The 15746-nt window shown below is 57.7% G+C and overlaps 2 protein-coding genes across 2 annotated transcripts; one reads left to right on the forward strand and one right to left on the reverse strand.

Moving 5' to 3' along the window:
• Positions 1–335: 335 nt before the first annotated feature.
• Positions 336–8724, forward strand: VMA12 (vacuolar ATPase assembly factor VMA12). The gene is made up of 6 exons (XM_087702844.1): positions 336–544; positions 2592–2665; positions 4983–5072; positions 6768–6810; positions 7950–8062; positions 8181–8724. Exons 1-6 carry the CDS (start codon positions 364–366, stop codon positions 8274–8276), a joined length of 597 nt encoding a protein of 198 aa, XP_087558970.1. The 5' UTR covers positions 336–363; the 3' UTR covers positions 8277–8724.
• Positions 8725–9459: 735 nt separating this feature from the next.
• VTN (vitronectin) lies at positions 9460–14789 on the reverse strand. Its single transcript, XM_087702826.1, has 8 exons — positions 14647–14789; positions 12718–12837; positions 11660–11959; positions 10917–11056; positions 10669–10825; positions 10412–10564; positions 10027–10314; positions 9460–9637 (listed from the first exon to the last, which is right to left on the reverse strand). The coding sequence occupies exons 1-8, from the start codon at positions 14705–14707 to the stop codon at positions 9525–9527; spliced, it is 1332 nt and encodes a 443-aa protein (XP_087558952.1). The 5' UTR covers positions 14708–14789; the 3' UTR covers positions 9460–9524.
• Between the last annotated feature and the right edge of the window lie 957 nt (positions 14790–15746).

Here is a 15746-nt window from a genome sequence, read left to right on the forward strand (position 1 = left end):
GACGGAGAGGCAGCTTCCGGGTCCGCAGCGCAACAGAGCTTCTGGGCCCTGCTTAGCGGGCCGCTCTCGTCTTCCGGGCCGCCTCCTTTTGCCAGAGGACCCGGCCCGGCTCCCCCTGCGCGTCAAGGAGGAGACCTCAAAGAGGAGCAGCCGAGCAAGGATGGAAATGGATGTCTCAAGCGTCCCTGGGCGCTGCCTGCGGGCGCCTCCAGAGGGCGCTGGGAGGAAAGGGGAGATGAGGCGGCCAGATGGGACCCGGAAGCTGCTTCCGGGTGATGAGGCGTCCCCCTCTTCTACTGCTCCGTCTCCCCGGCAACGCCGCCTCCCCGGCCGGAAATCCATCGGTCATATGACCGTTTCAAAATGGCGTCGTCTCTCAAGGCCGGGCAGCCGCTGCGCCGCTTTTTATCGAGCCCCGCGGCGATCGGCCTTCCCGAAGCGCTGAGGGCAGAGTTGGCGGCGGCCCCGGTCGAGGGCGGCCTGCCTTTCGCGCTCCTCCGGAAGCTCCAACGGGCCTTGCGGGAGGAGGGCGCCCCGGCGGCCGGTGAGTCTCTCCCTCCGCCCCGAGGAGCTTCAGCTCCCGCCGCCTCCAGCCGGGCTGGGTGGGCTCCGGAGAGAGCCTCCCTGCTTCTCCCCCGGGCAAAGGCAGAGAGGCGCGTTCGGATTGCACGACTCCCTCCCCGTGGCCGCAAAAGGCAGATAGTCCTCGACTTACGGCCGCAATTGAGCCCCAGATCTCTCTTACTAAGCAAGGTGGCCGTTAAGTGAGCCTTGCCCCCATTCTACCACCTTCCTTGCCAGAGTTATTGGGTGAAGGACTGCAGCTGAAACTGGTATGGGGTCTCCTGCTTGAGCAGGGGGTTGGACTATATGACCTCCAAGGTCCCTTCCAGCTCTTGTTATTCTGTTATTCTGAACGGTTGTTAAGTTAGTAGCAAGGTTGCTAAGCGACTCTGGCTTCCCCATTGACACTGCTTTGTCAGAAGGCCCAAAAGGGGATTACGTGACCCCAGGATGTTGCAACTGTCATAAATATGAGTCAGTTCCAAAGGTCTGAATTTTGACCACATGACCATGAGGTGATGCAACGGTCATAAGTGTGGAAATAGGTCATAAATAACTTCGGTACCTCTGCAACTTCAAAAAGGCCACTAAATGAACGGTTGTAAGTCAAGGACTGCCTGTAAAAGTGGTTTTAGGATGTGGCCTCCCTCGAAGGGCTGTTATCAATTTTGCAACTGTGAAGATGTCTCCCCACCCTGCCTGTGTCCCAGAGAGGTGTCTGCGTGTGTGTCTGCCAACGCACACTAATGGTTAACAGCTAGAAACATCACTTAGGAGGAGCCCCTGAAAAATACTTAAACTCAACGATGAGAGAGCCAGTTGGGAGATTGGCAAAGACACAAGACTAGAGGCCGGCACAGCCGCCTTGGCTAGGAACCCAGCTGGGTGGCCTTGAATCACACACACAGAGAGAGAGAGAGAGTTCTAGGAAGTAGCAATTGCCAAACCACTTTTTGGGGGGGAGCAGGGGGAATGTTGGTAAGAAATCTAGAGACTGGTCCAGGCAGTTGTCAGAAATCTGACTCCAAAAGGATCAAAAACCCCAAAATTCAAAAATACTGATTTTACATTACAACTCTGTAAGAAATTCATACCTATATTTTTAATTACCGTAACTCTCTGAGAGAGAAGCCTGGAGTTCATGTTGCCTGCAATTTAAAATCAATAGGATTCTTTTTCTGTCCTATAAGATTCTCTAAGGCCCTGTATGATTCACCCTGTTGTTGTACCACTGAAAATTCCAGGCTGATACTTATTTGCTTTCCAAGATGTGCTTGTTTCCAGGACGTAACGCAAATTGTCCGGCAGAAGGCGAGCCCTGGCCCACCATTGCGATGTTCCCAGGGTAGTAAATGAACTCCTTGGGTGCCAGAATGCTGGTTTTCAGGTGGCCTGTACTGTATTTTGCTGCACTTGTTTGCACAGTGGTTCAGCGTGGCTGCATTTTAAGAAATAAATGATGGTGCTGGGATTAATTTAAGAAAAGCTGCTCTGATACTTTGAAGAAGCAAAGTATAACTAGCAGCTTTGCTGTTGAGGAAAGCCATGGCTCTCCTAGGGAAGCATGAAATTTGGGGGGGTGATTCCTAATGTCAAAGACATTTTTTAAAGAGTTTTATTATTTTTTAGTTACAAGAATAAACACTCCATCTTTCCTCATCCAGTGTGTCGCCTGGATACAAACATCTCTGTGAAACATCGTTCCTCTTTTGCGACATCTTTCACATTCATATTAACATCCTTTCCCTAAGTTTAGTATTAGAATATGTTGAGCATTTAAATGTTATGAAAGTCTCCATTTTCCTTCTTAATATCTTCAAAGGCATATTTTTAAACAGCTACACTTGCAGGGTTCTTTATCTGGCCACAGTTTTTATTGCACTCTGTGTAGTGCCAGGTTCAGGCTTTGCTTGAGTCTTAGCCTGGAAGCAGCCGTCAGCCTTGGGCTGAGAAGATGGGATTTTGCTCCACGGCAGACGTCAGGGCCAGAACTTCTGATGGAAACATTTGCCTCCATTTTCTCCCAGGTTCTCCAGTGTATCTTCATGAACTGTTGGAAGGCAGTGAAATCTTTCTCCCTGAAGTGACAGAACCACCCAGGGTACGTATCGGGCATGACAGCTAGTCCTCGACTTACGACAGTTCATTTGGTGACCATTCAAAGTTACAGCGGCACTGAAAAAAACTTACGACTTATGACCGTTTTTCATCCTTACGACCATCGCAACGTCCCATGTCATGTGATCAAAATTCAGACTCAAAATACAAACAATTGGCTCATATTTATGACGGCCCGGGGTGTGTGTGTGTGTGTGTGTGTCACATGATCCCCTTTTGTGACCTGACCAGCAAAGTCCACAGGGAAGCCGGATCCACTTAGCAACCATCTCACTAGCTTAACAATTGCAGTGATTCATCTAACAACTGTGGCAAGAAAGGCCATAAAATGGGGCAAAGTTCATTTAAATGCCTCACTTAGCAACAGAAATTTTGGGTTCAATTGGCGGCGTAAGTTGAGGACTACCTGCATTTATTATTTTTTAATTTCCAAAGAGAGAGGAAAACACTCAGGGGGGGGGATGCAACACAGGGAACAACCCCCCCCCTCCCCGGGGTGTGTGAGCTTCTTTGCAGTTTCTGTGCCTTTCGACTTCCCATTAAGTTTTGCCCTATTTTAACGAGCTGAGCTTAAGTATAACTCTCGTGGGATAACTGTCCTCTGGCTCCCGTGGGCTTCCCTTGCCTCATTCACGCTGGCAGAAGAGGCCTTTTCCGGAGCCCATCGGCCAAGGAGGTTTGGCTGCCTGCATCAGGGAGAAGAACTTTCTCAGCTGCAACATCTGGAAGGCTGTAGTGAGATCTGTCTCCACCCTCGTTCAGCCGGTTGGTTTGGGCCTCTGGTGGAGAGGCGTCGGCCTGGGAGTGGTTGGCTGAATGAGGGGCAAATGTCCACCCCTGGGCCCTCTGCGCTCTTGACTTCCATCGCTTGTTCCTTTAATGCCTCTTAACCTTAATGCTTTGAGTGCCTTCATGTCTCTGATTTATGCTACTGGAAGCCTCCGAGAGTCACTCTAGGCCCACGATGGGGAGCCTATGGCATGCGGAGCCCTCTCTCTGGGCACCTGAGCCATCCCCCCGGCTCAGATCCACTGCGCAGGCACGCACCTCCCACCGTCCAGCTGATTTTCAGGTCTCTGCCATGCATGCACAGGGTGTGTGCGTGGGGGGGGTGAGATGCACATGCACACAAAGGGGGACTCACGCAGGAGCGGGGGTGTCCCTTGCACCCCACTTCTGGTACCAGGAGGCTTCAGGGAGGCCTGCTAGGCCCAAAACGGGGTGGGGGTGGGGAGTTGTGCATACATTTCTGTTTCATTTCTGTAAGCCGCCTGGAGTCCTTCGGGATTGGGCGGCATAGAAGTTTAATAAATTCAATTCAATTCATGCATGGGGGCAGGGTGCATGGGATGGTGTCATGCACACATTGCATTATGGGTGTGGGCCCGCAATGACAAAAAGGTTAGCCATCACTGCTCCAGACATTGAGATGGAAGGAAGGAAGGACGGACAGACCTAGGAGGCAAAGCCCCCTGCAGTCTTTCCCTTTGTCCCCCAAATGCCGCCTCCAGCCCCTTTGAGCCGTCCCCAGGCAGGTCACTTTTCATCGTAGGACCATAGAGTTGGAAGGGACAGAGAGAGTTCCTGACCTATGACCCCACAGCCTCCAGTGAAGGAGAACCTGTGGTAGCCCCTTTGACTGGCCGGCCCTCCACAGTCTGGCAGTTCCTCCGGATGCCTCGGCTGGGTTTTTTTCCTTGCAGCTTCTGCCCCTGGTTCTCGTCCTGCCTTCTGGGACAACAGTGGAGGAGCCCACTCCCTCTTTCCAGGCACAAGCCCTCTGCTGGTTGGACATCCCTTCCGTCTCCCTTCTGTAGGCTGAAACTATCCAGATCATTGGACTCTTCCTCCAGTCAAGGAGCTCTCACTTTTCCCACCACCTGGACGGTGTCCCTCTCTCTCTCTCTGAATCTGTTCCCGTACTCGATTGCCCCATTTGAACTGGGGCACCAAGAACTGAACGGAGGACATCTGTGGAACAGCTTCTTCCCTCCATCACTGGATGTTTTTAAGAACAGGGTGGGCTTGTCTGGAAGGGTAGAGGGTAAAAGTGTTCAAACTTTAAGACTTGTGGAGTTCGGTTCCCAGAGCTGCCTGGGGAATTCTGGGAGCTGAAGTCCACAAGTCTTAAAAGTTCCAAGGTTGGACCCCACTGGTCTCCGGCCTCCTGCTCGAAGAGGCGGTTGCACCAGAGGACCTCCAAGATCCCTTGCGGCTCCGTTACTCTGCTAAGTGGGATCTGGCCAGGAGAGAATAGCCACGTTCTTCTGAAATAGCTTGTGCTGCTCTTTCTGTTTCAGAACCCAGAATTAGTGGCCCGGCTGGAGAAGATCAAAGCTCGGCTGGCGAATGAGGAATACAAGCAGATGACGAGAAACATCAACTGCCAGGTGAGGGGGACGCGCAGAGCTGTTTAATTACTAGATTTTCATCCCTCCTTTATTATTTTATAAGCAACTCAAGGCGGCCGACCCAAAAGAGCTTTTCAAAAGGCAGCAGCCTTTTTTCCTTGAAAATGTTTAGCTTCACTTCCAAGAAGCTGCTCCTATTGCAGGGGAAAAAAACCTCAAGGAAATAAATATCTAAGGAGGATTCTCCGTCCTTCGTCAGGTCCTGGTTGAGTTTTTTTTCTTCTTCAGGAGGCAACTGGACTTTCTGGTTTTTCCTCCAAGGCGTTTTTCTCTTCTCATCCCAGGAGCTTCTTCAGCTCTGACTGGATGGAGGGGAGTGGAAGCTCAGGAGGATCTTCAGCCAACACAACATATAACATACACACTTCAAACCCAAGAACACGCCAAGGCAGGAGCTTCTCCACCCCAAGGATAAAACACCCAGACACAAACCGAGCAACGTGGCATAGGTTGCACAGCGCAGTGAGCCATGTGCAGATCTGTACGTTGGGGAAACAAAACCACCCCTTCACAAACGCATGGCACAACGTAGCAGAACAAGACTCAGCACTTCCACCTGCATTTCAAAGCCAAAGGCCCCTCTTTCGAAGACTACGAAGCCCATGTTTCGGACAGAGAGGACCGCTAGTTTGAAATGGGGGTCCAAGAGGCCATCTATGTCAAATCTGAACGGCCCCCTCTCAATAGAGGGGGAGGGATACAAGCTCATCCGTCTCCAGCCCACAACTCAGTCCTTCCAGCAGTTCCAAGAAGGCTCCAAACCCATTTGCCCCACTCAGGGGACCCTGAGGACAGAGATAAACCCCCAGGTGACCTTAACAACCTGATAAAAGAACGCAAATGTCCAGCTGTCTGGAAGGAGCATAAATCCTTCCCTTCCCCTCCATCCAGTCAGAGCTGAAGAAGCTTCTTGGGTGAGAAGAGAAACATCTTCAAAGAAAAATCCAGAAAGTCCAGTTGCCTCTTGAAAAAAGCCCCTTTGGGACTTCCAGTGTTATTTCCCTGCGTTCTCTGTGGCCCTGAGGTCCTCTGAGCAACTCATGGCACCGGTAGAAGTGAATATTTGCAGCTCCCTGTGGGAAATGTGGGGTCCCTGGTGCTATCAGAGCTGGGCGGCTTTCTTGCAGACGTTTCATTACCCAGCTGGGTAGCATCATCAGTGCATGCAACGACCCACTAACTCATAGCAGCCCCTCATCAAGGGCGGCAGGAAAAAGAAGAAGGCGTGTCTGGAAGGGAGCCTGGCCTGGAGGAGGAGGAGGAGGAGGAAGAGAACCAAACACCGCAGCCAATGCTTTGCCTCCTGAGATGCAGGGAGGGTGGCCCCAGGTCACCTGGGTCCGCTTGAGGGACTCCAGTGGCTGGAGAAGGGCTGGAGCCAGTGGCTGAGCCTCAGAGCGTTGCGTGCAGTCCCCGGGGGTCTCCCTGTGCTGATGCTCCAGAGAGGGGCTTCTGCTCTGCACGCACACATGCACACACACACCCCAATGTGCCTGCAGCACCAGATCCCCTGGAGCCGAGGCCGGCCTGTGCAGGGGCCGAGGCAGCTGAGGCGCTGCGTAGGCCGGGGCCTCCTTCAGGCTGAGCGCTGGTTCTTGGCCAGCTGACCGGGGGGGGGGGGGAGGCGCTGGCCCTGGGTTGAGAAGTGACAGGGTCTTCTCTTCCCCCTCCAAGGAGCCGAACCACCATGGCACCCTGGCTGATCTCGGCAGGCAAGGTGAGTCGCTGCTCCGAAGGCCGACGGGCGTTTAGGTGGGGGTGGGTGAAGGTGGATGGCAGATGGCATCCCTTGAGGAACTACCTGACCCCCTGGAACATCTCTGGCCCCAGCCCCCATGGAGTGGGGTTGCCCCCCCCTCACCTCCCAGCTTAAGAACCCAGCTCTGCCACTTGGCCTGGGGCGGGGGGGTGTGGGGGATAGATTAACAGTCCCACCTCATCCTGCTCCCTCCCTGCCCATCTTTTAATGGGGGCTCAGCATTTGGGTCTAGGTTTTTTTCCGTCTTTTTCAAGGTTGGAAGCCCAGAGTGGCCTCCGATAACACAAGAGGCTCATAAATGTTACGAAAAACATAAATACCCCTCAGAACTCTTGGAGCCCTTAAAGCAGTGTTTCTCAACCTTGTCAACTTGAAGATGTCCGGACTTCAACTCCCAGAATTCCCCAGCCAGCGAATGCTGGCTGGGGAACTCTGGGAGTTGAAGTCCGGACATCTTCAAGTTGACAAGGTTGAGAAACACTGTCCTAACCACTGCTGGGGAATTCTGGGAGTTGAAGTCCGGACATCTTCAAGTTGACAAGGTTGAGAAACACTGTCCTAACCACTGCTGGGGAATTCTGGGAGTTGAAGTCCGGACATCTTCAAGTTGACAAGGTTGAGAAACACTGTCCTAACCACTGCTGGGGAATTCTGGGAGTTGAAGTCCGGACATCTTCAAGTTGACAAGGTTGAGAAACACTGTCCTAACCACTGCTGGGGAATTCTGGGAGTTGAAGTCCGGACACCTTCAAGTTGCCAAGGTTGAGAAACACTGCCTTAAAGCAACATTATTTTTGGGGGTGGGGATCTGTGAGCCCCAGTGAGATGCCTCTCAGGATCAGGAGTCGGGGGCGTCAAGGGGGCCAAAAGGGGTGGGGGGACCCGTGCAGTGCAGGGATTGAGCTCTGGGGCTGAACTGCAGGTCCCAGCATCCTTTGCGCAGGGCAGGGATGCTGGGGGTTGTAGTTCAGCATCCTCGGGGGAGGGGGCCCTGCGGGTGCTTCCCTCTCCCCCCCCCCCCCCCGGAAACAGGGTGAGGCTCTTTCAGTCCCTGGCCGGCCACTGGCACAGCCGCTTCTCCTCCTCCTCTCCCCCAGTCAGGTCAGCCAAAGCCGTGACCGTCACCCTCATCAACTTCCTCGTGACGGTGGGGGCCACCTTTGCCTGCGCCTTCCTGGGCAGCCAGTACTTCTTCACCGAGGCGGCGGCGGTGAGTAACTCCGGGGTGGCTGGAGGGGCCACGGGAGGCCTTGGGGGGAGGGCGGCTGCTTGGGATCCCCTTGGAGAGGCAGAACTGATCTCCCCCCCTCCCCCGTTTTTCCTTCCAGCGGGTGATTGCAGCCGTGATCGCGGCCTCCGTGGTGGGCCTGGCGGAGCTGTACGTGATGGTGCGGGCCATGGAAGGGGAGCTGGGGCAGCTGTAGGCCCGGGCTGGGCTCCCAGAAGGCCCTGCAGACGGTCCCCGTGGCTCCTCCGTGGCTCCTCAGCCCAGGGAGGTGGCATCCGGAACCCCCACCTTCCACAGATCCCCGAGGGGCCGCTCACGAGGAAGGAGGGGCAGAGCTCTGCCTTCCCCAGCCCTGTTGCTTCGCCAGGTGGGCCCCCATCCACGCCTGCGCCCAGCGGCCTCCTCCCCACAGCCGCCTAGGGGGGGGCAGGTGGGGCAGAAAAGCCGCTTCCCCCCTTGGGGTTGCTGGCCCCATCGATCGCCAGAGGGAGGGAGCCCCTGCTCGGCCCCCTTTGTGGGACTTCTGGGGGGGTGGGAAGGGCCTTGCCTGCTCAGCTGGGGGGGGGTGTCTCCCCATAACTTTGTGCTCCAGCTACCAAGTCCTGTTGCCCTGTGATGACACTGGATCTTTGTTGTGTGCAATAAAAAGTGGCAAAACTGTTGTGTCAGCTCCTCTAAGCGCCCCCTAAGGGAGAGGGGGGGCTGCCCCCCATTTGTGTGCGTTGGTGTTGGTGGGTGAGGGGCTCCTTGATCCCTGCGACCCACCGGCTGCCTGGGAACAGGTGGGGGTGGCCCTGCTCCCCCTCTTTCTCCTACCTGCTTCCAGCGCCACCTGGTACGGTTGTCCCCTCCCAGCTCTCCCCCCTGCCCACCTCTCTGCCAGGCGTGGCACTGCCCTCCCCTGCTGGTGCTTCTCCCCTGCCTGGGCCTCCCCCCTCCCCAGTCTCTCAACCAGCCCCTCCAGCTAGACTGTTCTGCAGGGGCAAACCAGGCCCCCTGAAGTGGGGAGGGAAGGTAACACTAATTGATTTTTATCTTCTCTTTATTAGTTGGTCAATATCTCCTTCCTATCCGCCCCCCCCCCAACAACCACTCTGAGGGGGGCTGAGCTGAGAGGAAAGGACTGGCCTGAAGTCCCCCCCCCCCCCGCTTTCCCTCTCTGGACACACAAACACACACACACACACACACACACACACAGCCTGGAGAGCCTAGGAAGGTCTGCACAACTTTTAGCAACTCCTCCAAAGAGGAAAGGAGGAGGGGAGGGTGTGAGGGTGTAAGCTCCCCCTGCAAGGCTCTGGGGCAAGCCCCCCTCCCCCCCATTCCTGAAGGGGCTCCAGGACCCCCCTTGCCCAAGGAGACAGAGGCCGGGTGGGTGGGTGGGAAGGAGGGAGGCTTTATTGGGCTGGTCAGCAAGTCCAGGGGGGCTCCTTGGCCGAGCTCAGAGCAGGTCCTCGGAGGGGCAGCCCAGCCAGTATTTGGCGATGGGGCGGGGGTACCTGGGGTAGGCCCAGTCCACCCGCTGCGTGTGCAGGTTGACCCGGTAGTACTTGTCTGGAAGAGAAAGGTCAAGGGTGGTCAGCCCCCCTCTGGCCACAGTCCTGGGCAGATGCCCTTCGCCTTAACGGGGGGGGGGGGGGAGGGGATTAGGGCAGCTTTCCCACCCGGAACTTCAGCTCCCAGAATTCCTCAGCCGGTTTCCCTGAAGCTGTGGGGGGGGGGGGGGAGGGATTTGGGGAGTTGAAGTCGACAGATCCTGAAATTGTACCCACAGGGGGGCAGCCGCTTCTGGGAACATGGACCCCCTCCCCTCTTAAGTCCCGCCAGCACCCCTGTTGCAATGCAGGGGAGAGTAATGGGCCTTGTAGTCCATCCTCCCGGCCTCTTATGGCCAGGAGTTCCGTAGGAGAATCCAAGGGAGCTTTTAAGGGGGGGGGGCTCACCGTCCACGAAGAAGTAGGCGCTCTGGGCGGGCTGGCAGGGGGGGAGCAGCCAGTCGCTGTCCGAGGACTCGGAGCTGATGCCGCCCAGCGGCTCCCAGAAAGCGTCCCAGCGTCCCCAGCGCTGCCGCCGCTGGTACTTCTTGCGGTGGCGGCGGCGGGAGGCCCTGCGGCGGGGGGCCGGGCCGGAGGGGCTCTGCGCCACGTAGATCCTGCCCAGCATGGCAGCGTCCAGCCGGGAGGGCAGCCCGCGCCAGTCGCGCCCGGTCAAGCGCGCTCGGCTGGCCTCACCTGCGGGCGGGCGGAAGGGGGGGGGGATTGGTGAGCATCGCCGCCGGAGGGGAAAAGCCCAGCCCCCCCCTCCCTCCCCCTCTCCCCCCCCACTGACCTGGGCGGCCGCCCCCGAAGAGCAGGCGGAAGACCTCCTCCCAGCTGTCCTGCTTCAGCCCCGCGTAGTGGCCGAAGACCAGCGAGGGGCTCGTCTGCTCGCACTCGGCGCGGCTGGGCTGGTGGGCGAAGTCGTAGGACCAGTAGCGGCTCCCTGCCACGAGAGCCCCCCGCACGCCGTCAGACCGGCCCCTCCCGGGCGACAGGGGGAGCGGCGGCCCTTCGCTCGGCCCGGGAGCCCCCCCCCGCCCCGGGCACCTTTGAAGAAGTAGACGCGCTCGCTGGCCAGGTAGTCCTGGGCGGGCAGGGCGAGGGCGGCGTCCAGGTGGTCGGGGATGCCGTCGAAGCCCTCGGAGATGTTGCGGGGGAAATCGGCCTCCAGGCGGCCCTCGTCGAAGCGCCAGTAGCGGCTGCCCTGCGGGGCGGAGGGCGGAGAGCGGTGGGGCGGCTGCACCCAGGAGCCCCGGGGCCCCTCCCGCCCCCCCCGCCCCGCCTGCCCCCCCTACCTGGAAGAGGTAACTCTTGCCCTGGCAGTTGACGCGGGTGAAGGCGGCGTCGATGGGGCCGTCGATGCCCCAGACGTCCCGGATCAGCTTGGGGTAGCCCGGCCGGGCGCTCTTCTCGTCCAGCTCGTACAGGTACTTGCCTGCCCAGAGGGGACGCAGGTGAAGCGGCTTTCGGGACCCCCCCCCACTCTCCCCTCCCCCGCCTTTTAGATCCCGGACCCCACGGGCCCCACCCTGGTGCATCTCCTGCCCTCCTCCCCCACAGGCGCTGGAGGTAAGTGCGGAGCAGTGAAGGATAAGGCTGGGGAGGGGGGCTTGTGGGGGGGGCTCCACCCTTTGGCCCGGGGCTCATGGGAGGAGCAAGGGCTTTGGGACCCCCCCCACTCTCTCCCCTCCCCTGCCTTTTAGATCCCGGACCCCAGGACCCCACCCTGGTGCGTCTCCTGCCCCCCTCCTCCCCCCCAGGCGCTGGAGGTAAGTGCAGAGCAGTGAAGGATAAGGCTGGGGGAGGGGGGGCTTGCGGGGGGGGGGCTCCACCCTTTGGCCTGGGGCTCATGGGAGGAGCAAGGGCTTTGGGACCCCCCCTCCCTCCAGGGGGTGGGGGGCAACAATACAGAGTGCTCCCCCCAAACAGAGGCTGCCGCTCCCCCTTCCAGGGTGCTAGAAGAGTGAAGGCTGGGCAGGGGGGGGGAGCCAGCCAGGGGAGGGGGCTTTGGTGTGGCCCCTCCAGCTGGGCTGTCAACCTCGGAAAGCGAAGATGGAGCCGTTCTTCAGGCTGGTGAAGGCGTCGAAGGGCTTCCCGCTACACAGGGTCTCCTCCTCCTCCTCTTCCTCCCCTGGCAGGGCCGTGGCCTCCTCCGTGGGGCCCACAAACCACTCCTCATCTTCTGTCCAGGCATTATAATCTGCGGTGGGCTGCCCCTCCACAGGGTTCTCGGTGGCCTCTGTGTGGGAGAGGGTGGGCACTGGGTCCGTGGCGTTGGGCAAGTCGTAGTAATCCTGGTAGTCGTCCTCTGGCTGGAGAAAGACGTCCCCACGGGTCACTGTAAAGGGGGAGGGGCGCCAGAAGCAAGGATTAGGGAGGGGGCACAGCAGCGGCCTTCCAGCACTCGCCACAGAGAATTGGGGGGTGTCGAGCTATTCTCTAGGGCAGTGTTTCTCAACCTTGGCGACTTTAAGTCCTGTGGACTTCAACTCCCAGAATTCCCCAGCCAGCTCTGCTGGCTGGGGGATTCTGGGAGTTGAAGTCCACAGGACTTAAAGTCGCCAAGGTTGAGAAACACTGCTCTAGGGACACCAGAGGGCGGGGCAAGAAATAACAGTAGAAGATCATCAGAGCGAAGGGGCAGCCTCAGGAAATGAGGAAGCCAATGGCTGGGGGATTCTGGGAGTTGAAGTCCACAAGTCTTAAAGGGGCCAGGATTGGGTTGGTCTAGGGCAAAGGAGTGGGGCGAGCTAAGGGGGACACTGCGGGTCCATGGCAGAGCTGGGACTGTGCCCAGATGGAAGCCAAAGAACTGGCACCTCCCATCCTCTCCTCATCACCAGCTGCCTTTTGCAGAGGAAGGGGCCTTGTTTGGGGGGAGAAGTGGGGCCGGTTGCCTAAGCCAGGACACGGGGGGAGGAAGGGGCCCTGGCACTGCCCGGTTGGCAGCCAAGGGAAGGGCTTGAAGCAGCCCACTCCCAGCCCCCCCCCCAGCCCTGTGGATCCCAGCTCCCTCCCCCCACTTCCTTAATCTCAGGTCTGCCCACCCCGGTTGGCGATGGGTGCCCCCTGCCTGTCCTTCATCAGGTCCTTCACCTTTGACTTTGCAGACGCTGGCATAGTCGATGCAGCAGCTCTGGTAATACAGGCAAAGGTCATCGCACTGGCACTTCTTCTGGCTGTCGAAGCCCTTGTCACAGCGGCCCTCGCAGGACTCTGGGGGGCAGAGGGAGAGGCGGCCGCAGCAGCCGTGGGCATTTGTGGGGAAGGGGCTGCCGGTGGATTATACCCAACTCGTCGTTACGAACCACAACTCCCTTCCAAGGCCATTAAACCAGCCCTGTCCCAAGACGTCTCCTCCGCCGCGTGGCCGGCGCAACGTCACGGAGGGCTGTTACCTTCCCACCAAAGGGGTACCTATTTATCTACTAGCGTTTCCCTGCTTTCAAAGTGCTAGGTTGGCAGGAGCTGAGGCCAGGATGGGAGCTCGCCCGTCGCGTGGCGCCCGGTCTCGAACCTGGGCTTTGCATCCAACGATCCCAGTGCCTTAACCGCTGAGCTACTGCGCCGCTCCTATTTCGTGGGATGGGTCTCCAAATTTTGGAAGCCCCCTGAACCTGCCTCCTGTCTCTTGGGGATGGACACAACTGCCCGGCAGAATGTAGGGGTTCCCCTAAAGCTCCCTTGCTGGCAGTGGGGCTGCCCTGGAAGCCCCTCTGCCGGGAGAACCCCAGTTGGGAGTTGGTTGGCCACCCAGAGAAGAGCCAGCTGGACAAGAAGGGACAGCGGTCTAATCCAGTAGGACCCTGCCCATGTTCTGACCCAGCTGCAGTGGGAGCAGCTCCCCCTGGACATTCCCCCCCCCTCTCTGATCTGCCTTCCTCTCCAGCCCCACCCTTAACCCTTGGGGTCCAGCAACGCTGTCTCTGAGCACGGAAGTGCCGTTTGGCCATTGTGGGGCTGGTGGTGACCCCAGGGATCCATCAGGTCCTTCACATTTCCTGACAGTGAGAACCAGTGGAAGGACTTGTCTCCAGAGGTTGTGCGTGCTCTCCATCACGGGGGCTCTTCCAGAAGAGACTAGGCAGCCATTTGTCCGGAACAGGATAAGGATGTCCATCTAACCATGGGAATTCTGGGAGTTGAAGTCCACAAGTCTTAAAGTCCCCATGGTTGGACCCCTCAGGTGTAAGATCTTCTGCTGAAGCAGGGGGTTGGACTAGAAGACCTCCAAGGCCCCTTCCAATTCGTTTATTCAGTTCTCTTTCTGACCACATGTATCAAGCCCCCCCCCCCCAAAAGAAAGTCTGGAGCAGTGTGGAATCTCCATCCACAGGCAGAGGGTTGGACTAGAAGACCTCCAAGACCCCTTCCCCCTCTGTTGTTCTATTAAAATCTCAGAGCCAACCACTTAGTTTCTAAGCCAGTGTTTCTCAACCTTGGCAACTTGAAGATATCCGGACTTCAACTCCCAGAATTCCCCAGCCAGCATTCGCTGGCTGGGGAATTCTGGGAGTTGAAGTCCGGACATCTTCAAGTTGACAAGGTTGAGAAACACTGTCCTAACCACTGCTGGGGAATTCTGGGAGTTGAAGTCCGGACATCTTCAAGTTGCCAAGGTTGAGAAACACTGTTCTAAGCCACCCAGAGTCATAACAGGCAAAGAAATTTCACAACAAATGAATAAAAGCCGAGCTCGGGGCCTTTCCCGCCTCTAGTAAAATGTCCCTTTGGAACCAAAAACCAAGTTTTGGGAAGGCTGCTCCGTTGATGGAGGTTTACAAGAAACCCTCATTTGCCCAAGACGGTGTGACAGGCATGGGGTTGGACTAGAAGACCTCCAGGGTCCCTTCCAAACCTCCCCTAGTTCCATGATCCAAAATGCTGGGCAGTTTTTCTTCCCCAGGTGGGTTGCGGACAGAGGGGGCTCCTGCTTCTCGTCCTCCTGAATTCCACGGAGGCTCAAGGGGTGCCCAGACGGGGTGAGGGTGGGGGGGCTGGGGAAGGGGGCAGCCTGGGACTCACCTTCAGCTGCGAAGGACCCACAGAGGCAGCCCAGCAGCAGCGCCAGGCACAGGAGGTCCATGGTGGCCAGCAGCCGGCCCCTCGCCTTCTGCCTGTCCTGCCCGGCCTCCCCGACACTAAACAGCCCTTGTTTGTTCAGCTGGGCCCCTCCCCGCTTGGAGGGAGCAAACACAGTTGGTCATTGGCAGAAGGTCTTTGGCTCCCTGCCCTCCCCCTCCTGGCATCTCTGCCCTCCCTTTGAAGGCTTTGAAAGGATCAAGAGTCAGCAGGGAATTTGGGGGGGGGGGAGCCCTGCAGTGCTGGTTTTCTGCAGGCATTAGAAGTTGGGGTGAGATTGTGGTCTGCCGTTGCACCCCCATCCCTGAGCCTGGGAAACAGGGGCCTCCTTTCTTGGCACAGCCGGCAGCATCGCTGGGCACCCCGCCTGGCAGAGAGACGCTCAGCGCATCCGCAGCTTTTGTCTCGGGGGATGTGGGGGAGGGGACCCCCCCTTCCTTGCATTGGGGGTCAAATCCATTCAAATCTTGAATAGATATTCAATTTTGGAAGACACAGTCAAGTCACGGCTAGTCCTTGTTTCCATTCAACTAATTCCTGCAATGGTTCTTCATGTGTTTTAGCCTCGTCTTCTTATTTTTCAGGAAGTTTTTCAGACATGGAGAATGAGCGAAAGGCCGTGAAGCTCACCCTTCAGAGAGGCACACAGACAAAGGGGAGCTGAAGTGAGCCCCCATCCCGAAGAGGGGGGCACAAACAGGGGGAGGGGCTTCCCTGGTGGGAGCAGTGAAAGGCTGTGCAGCATTCATTCACTTTCGGTGCTGATGGCCTCTCCCCCCCCCGCCCCCCAATGTGCAAACAGTGCCCCATGGAATTTGCTCCCTGGGCCATTCCTGGACCAGAGCAGCTCCATTATTCATTAACAGGGGCCGGCTGCCTTGTGAAGCTCCTGCTTTGAAGATGTGTCGTCCCCCCACTCCCCTCCAAGCCCCCCTCCCCACAGATTCTCACTAGTCTCTGGGGGCGTTGAGTGAACCGGCCCCCATGTCTGTCATGGAAATGAAGGCCAGGTGCCCCTCCTGGCCTGTTTTGAAAATGGACGG

This window comes from Thamnophis sirtalis, unplaced genomic scaffold (genome assembly GCF_051295495.1).
Source record: "Thamnophis sirtalis isolate CommonGarterSnake01/CBP01778 unplaced genomic scaffold, rThaSir2_p1.2 scaffold_17, whole genome shotgun sequence".
In the NCBI taxonomy this organism is placed as follows: Eukaryota; Metazoa; Chordata; class Lepidosauria; order Squamata; family Natricidae; genus Thamnophis; species Thamnophis sirtalis.

Excerpts from the sequence above, each read along its gene's own strand:
- VMA12 (XM_087702844.1), top strand. The coding sequence starts at position 364 with ATGGCGTCGTCTCTCAAGGCCGGGCAGCCGCTGCGCCGCTTTTTATCG. Across the intron at positions 545-2,591 it reads GGAGGGCGCCCCGGCGGCCG|GTTCTCCAGTGTATCTTCAT; the intron begins GTGAGTCTCTCC and ends ATTTTCTCCCAG. Across the intron at positions 2,666-4,982 it reads AAGTGACAGAACCACCCAGG|AACCCAGAATTAGTGGCCCG; the intron begins GTACGTATCGGG and ends TTTCTGTTTCAG.
- VTN (XM_087702826.1), bottom strand. The coding sequence starts at position 14,707 with ATGGACCTCCTGTGCCTGGCGCTGCTGCTGGGCTGCCTCTGTGGGTCC. Across the intron at positions 12,838-14,646 it reads TGGGTCCTTCGCAGCTGAAG|AGTCCTGCGAGGGCCGCTGT; the intron begins GTGAGTCCCAGG and ends TCTGCCCCCCAG. Across the intron at positions 10,315-10,411 it reads CTTCGGGGGCGGCCGCCCAG|GTGAGGCCAGCCGAGCGCGC; the intron begins GTCAGTGGGGGG and ends GCCCGCCCGCAG.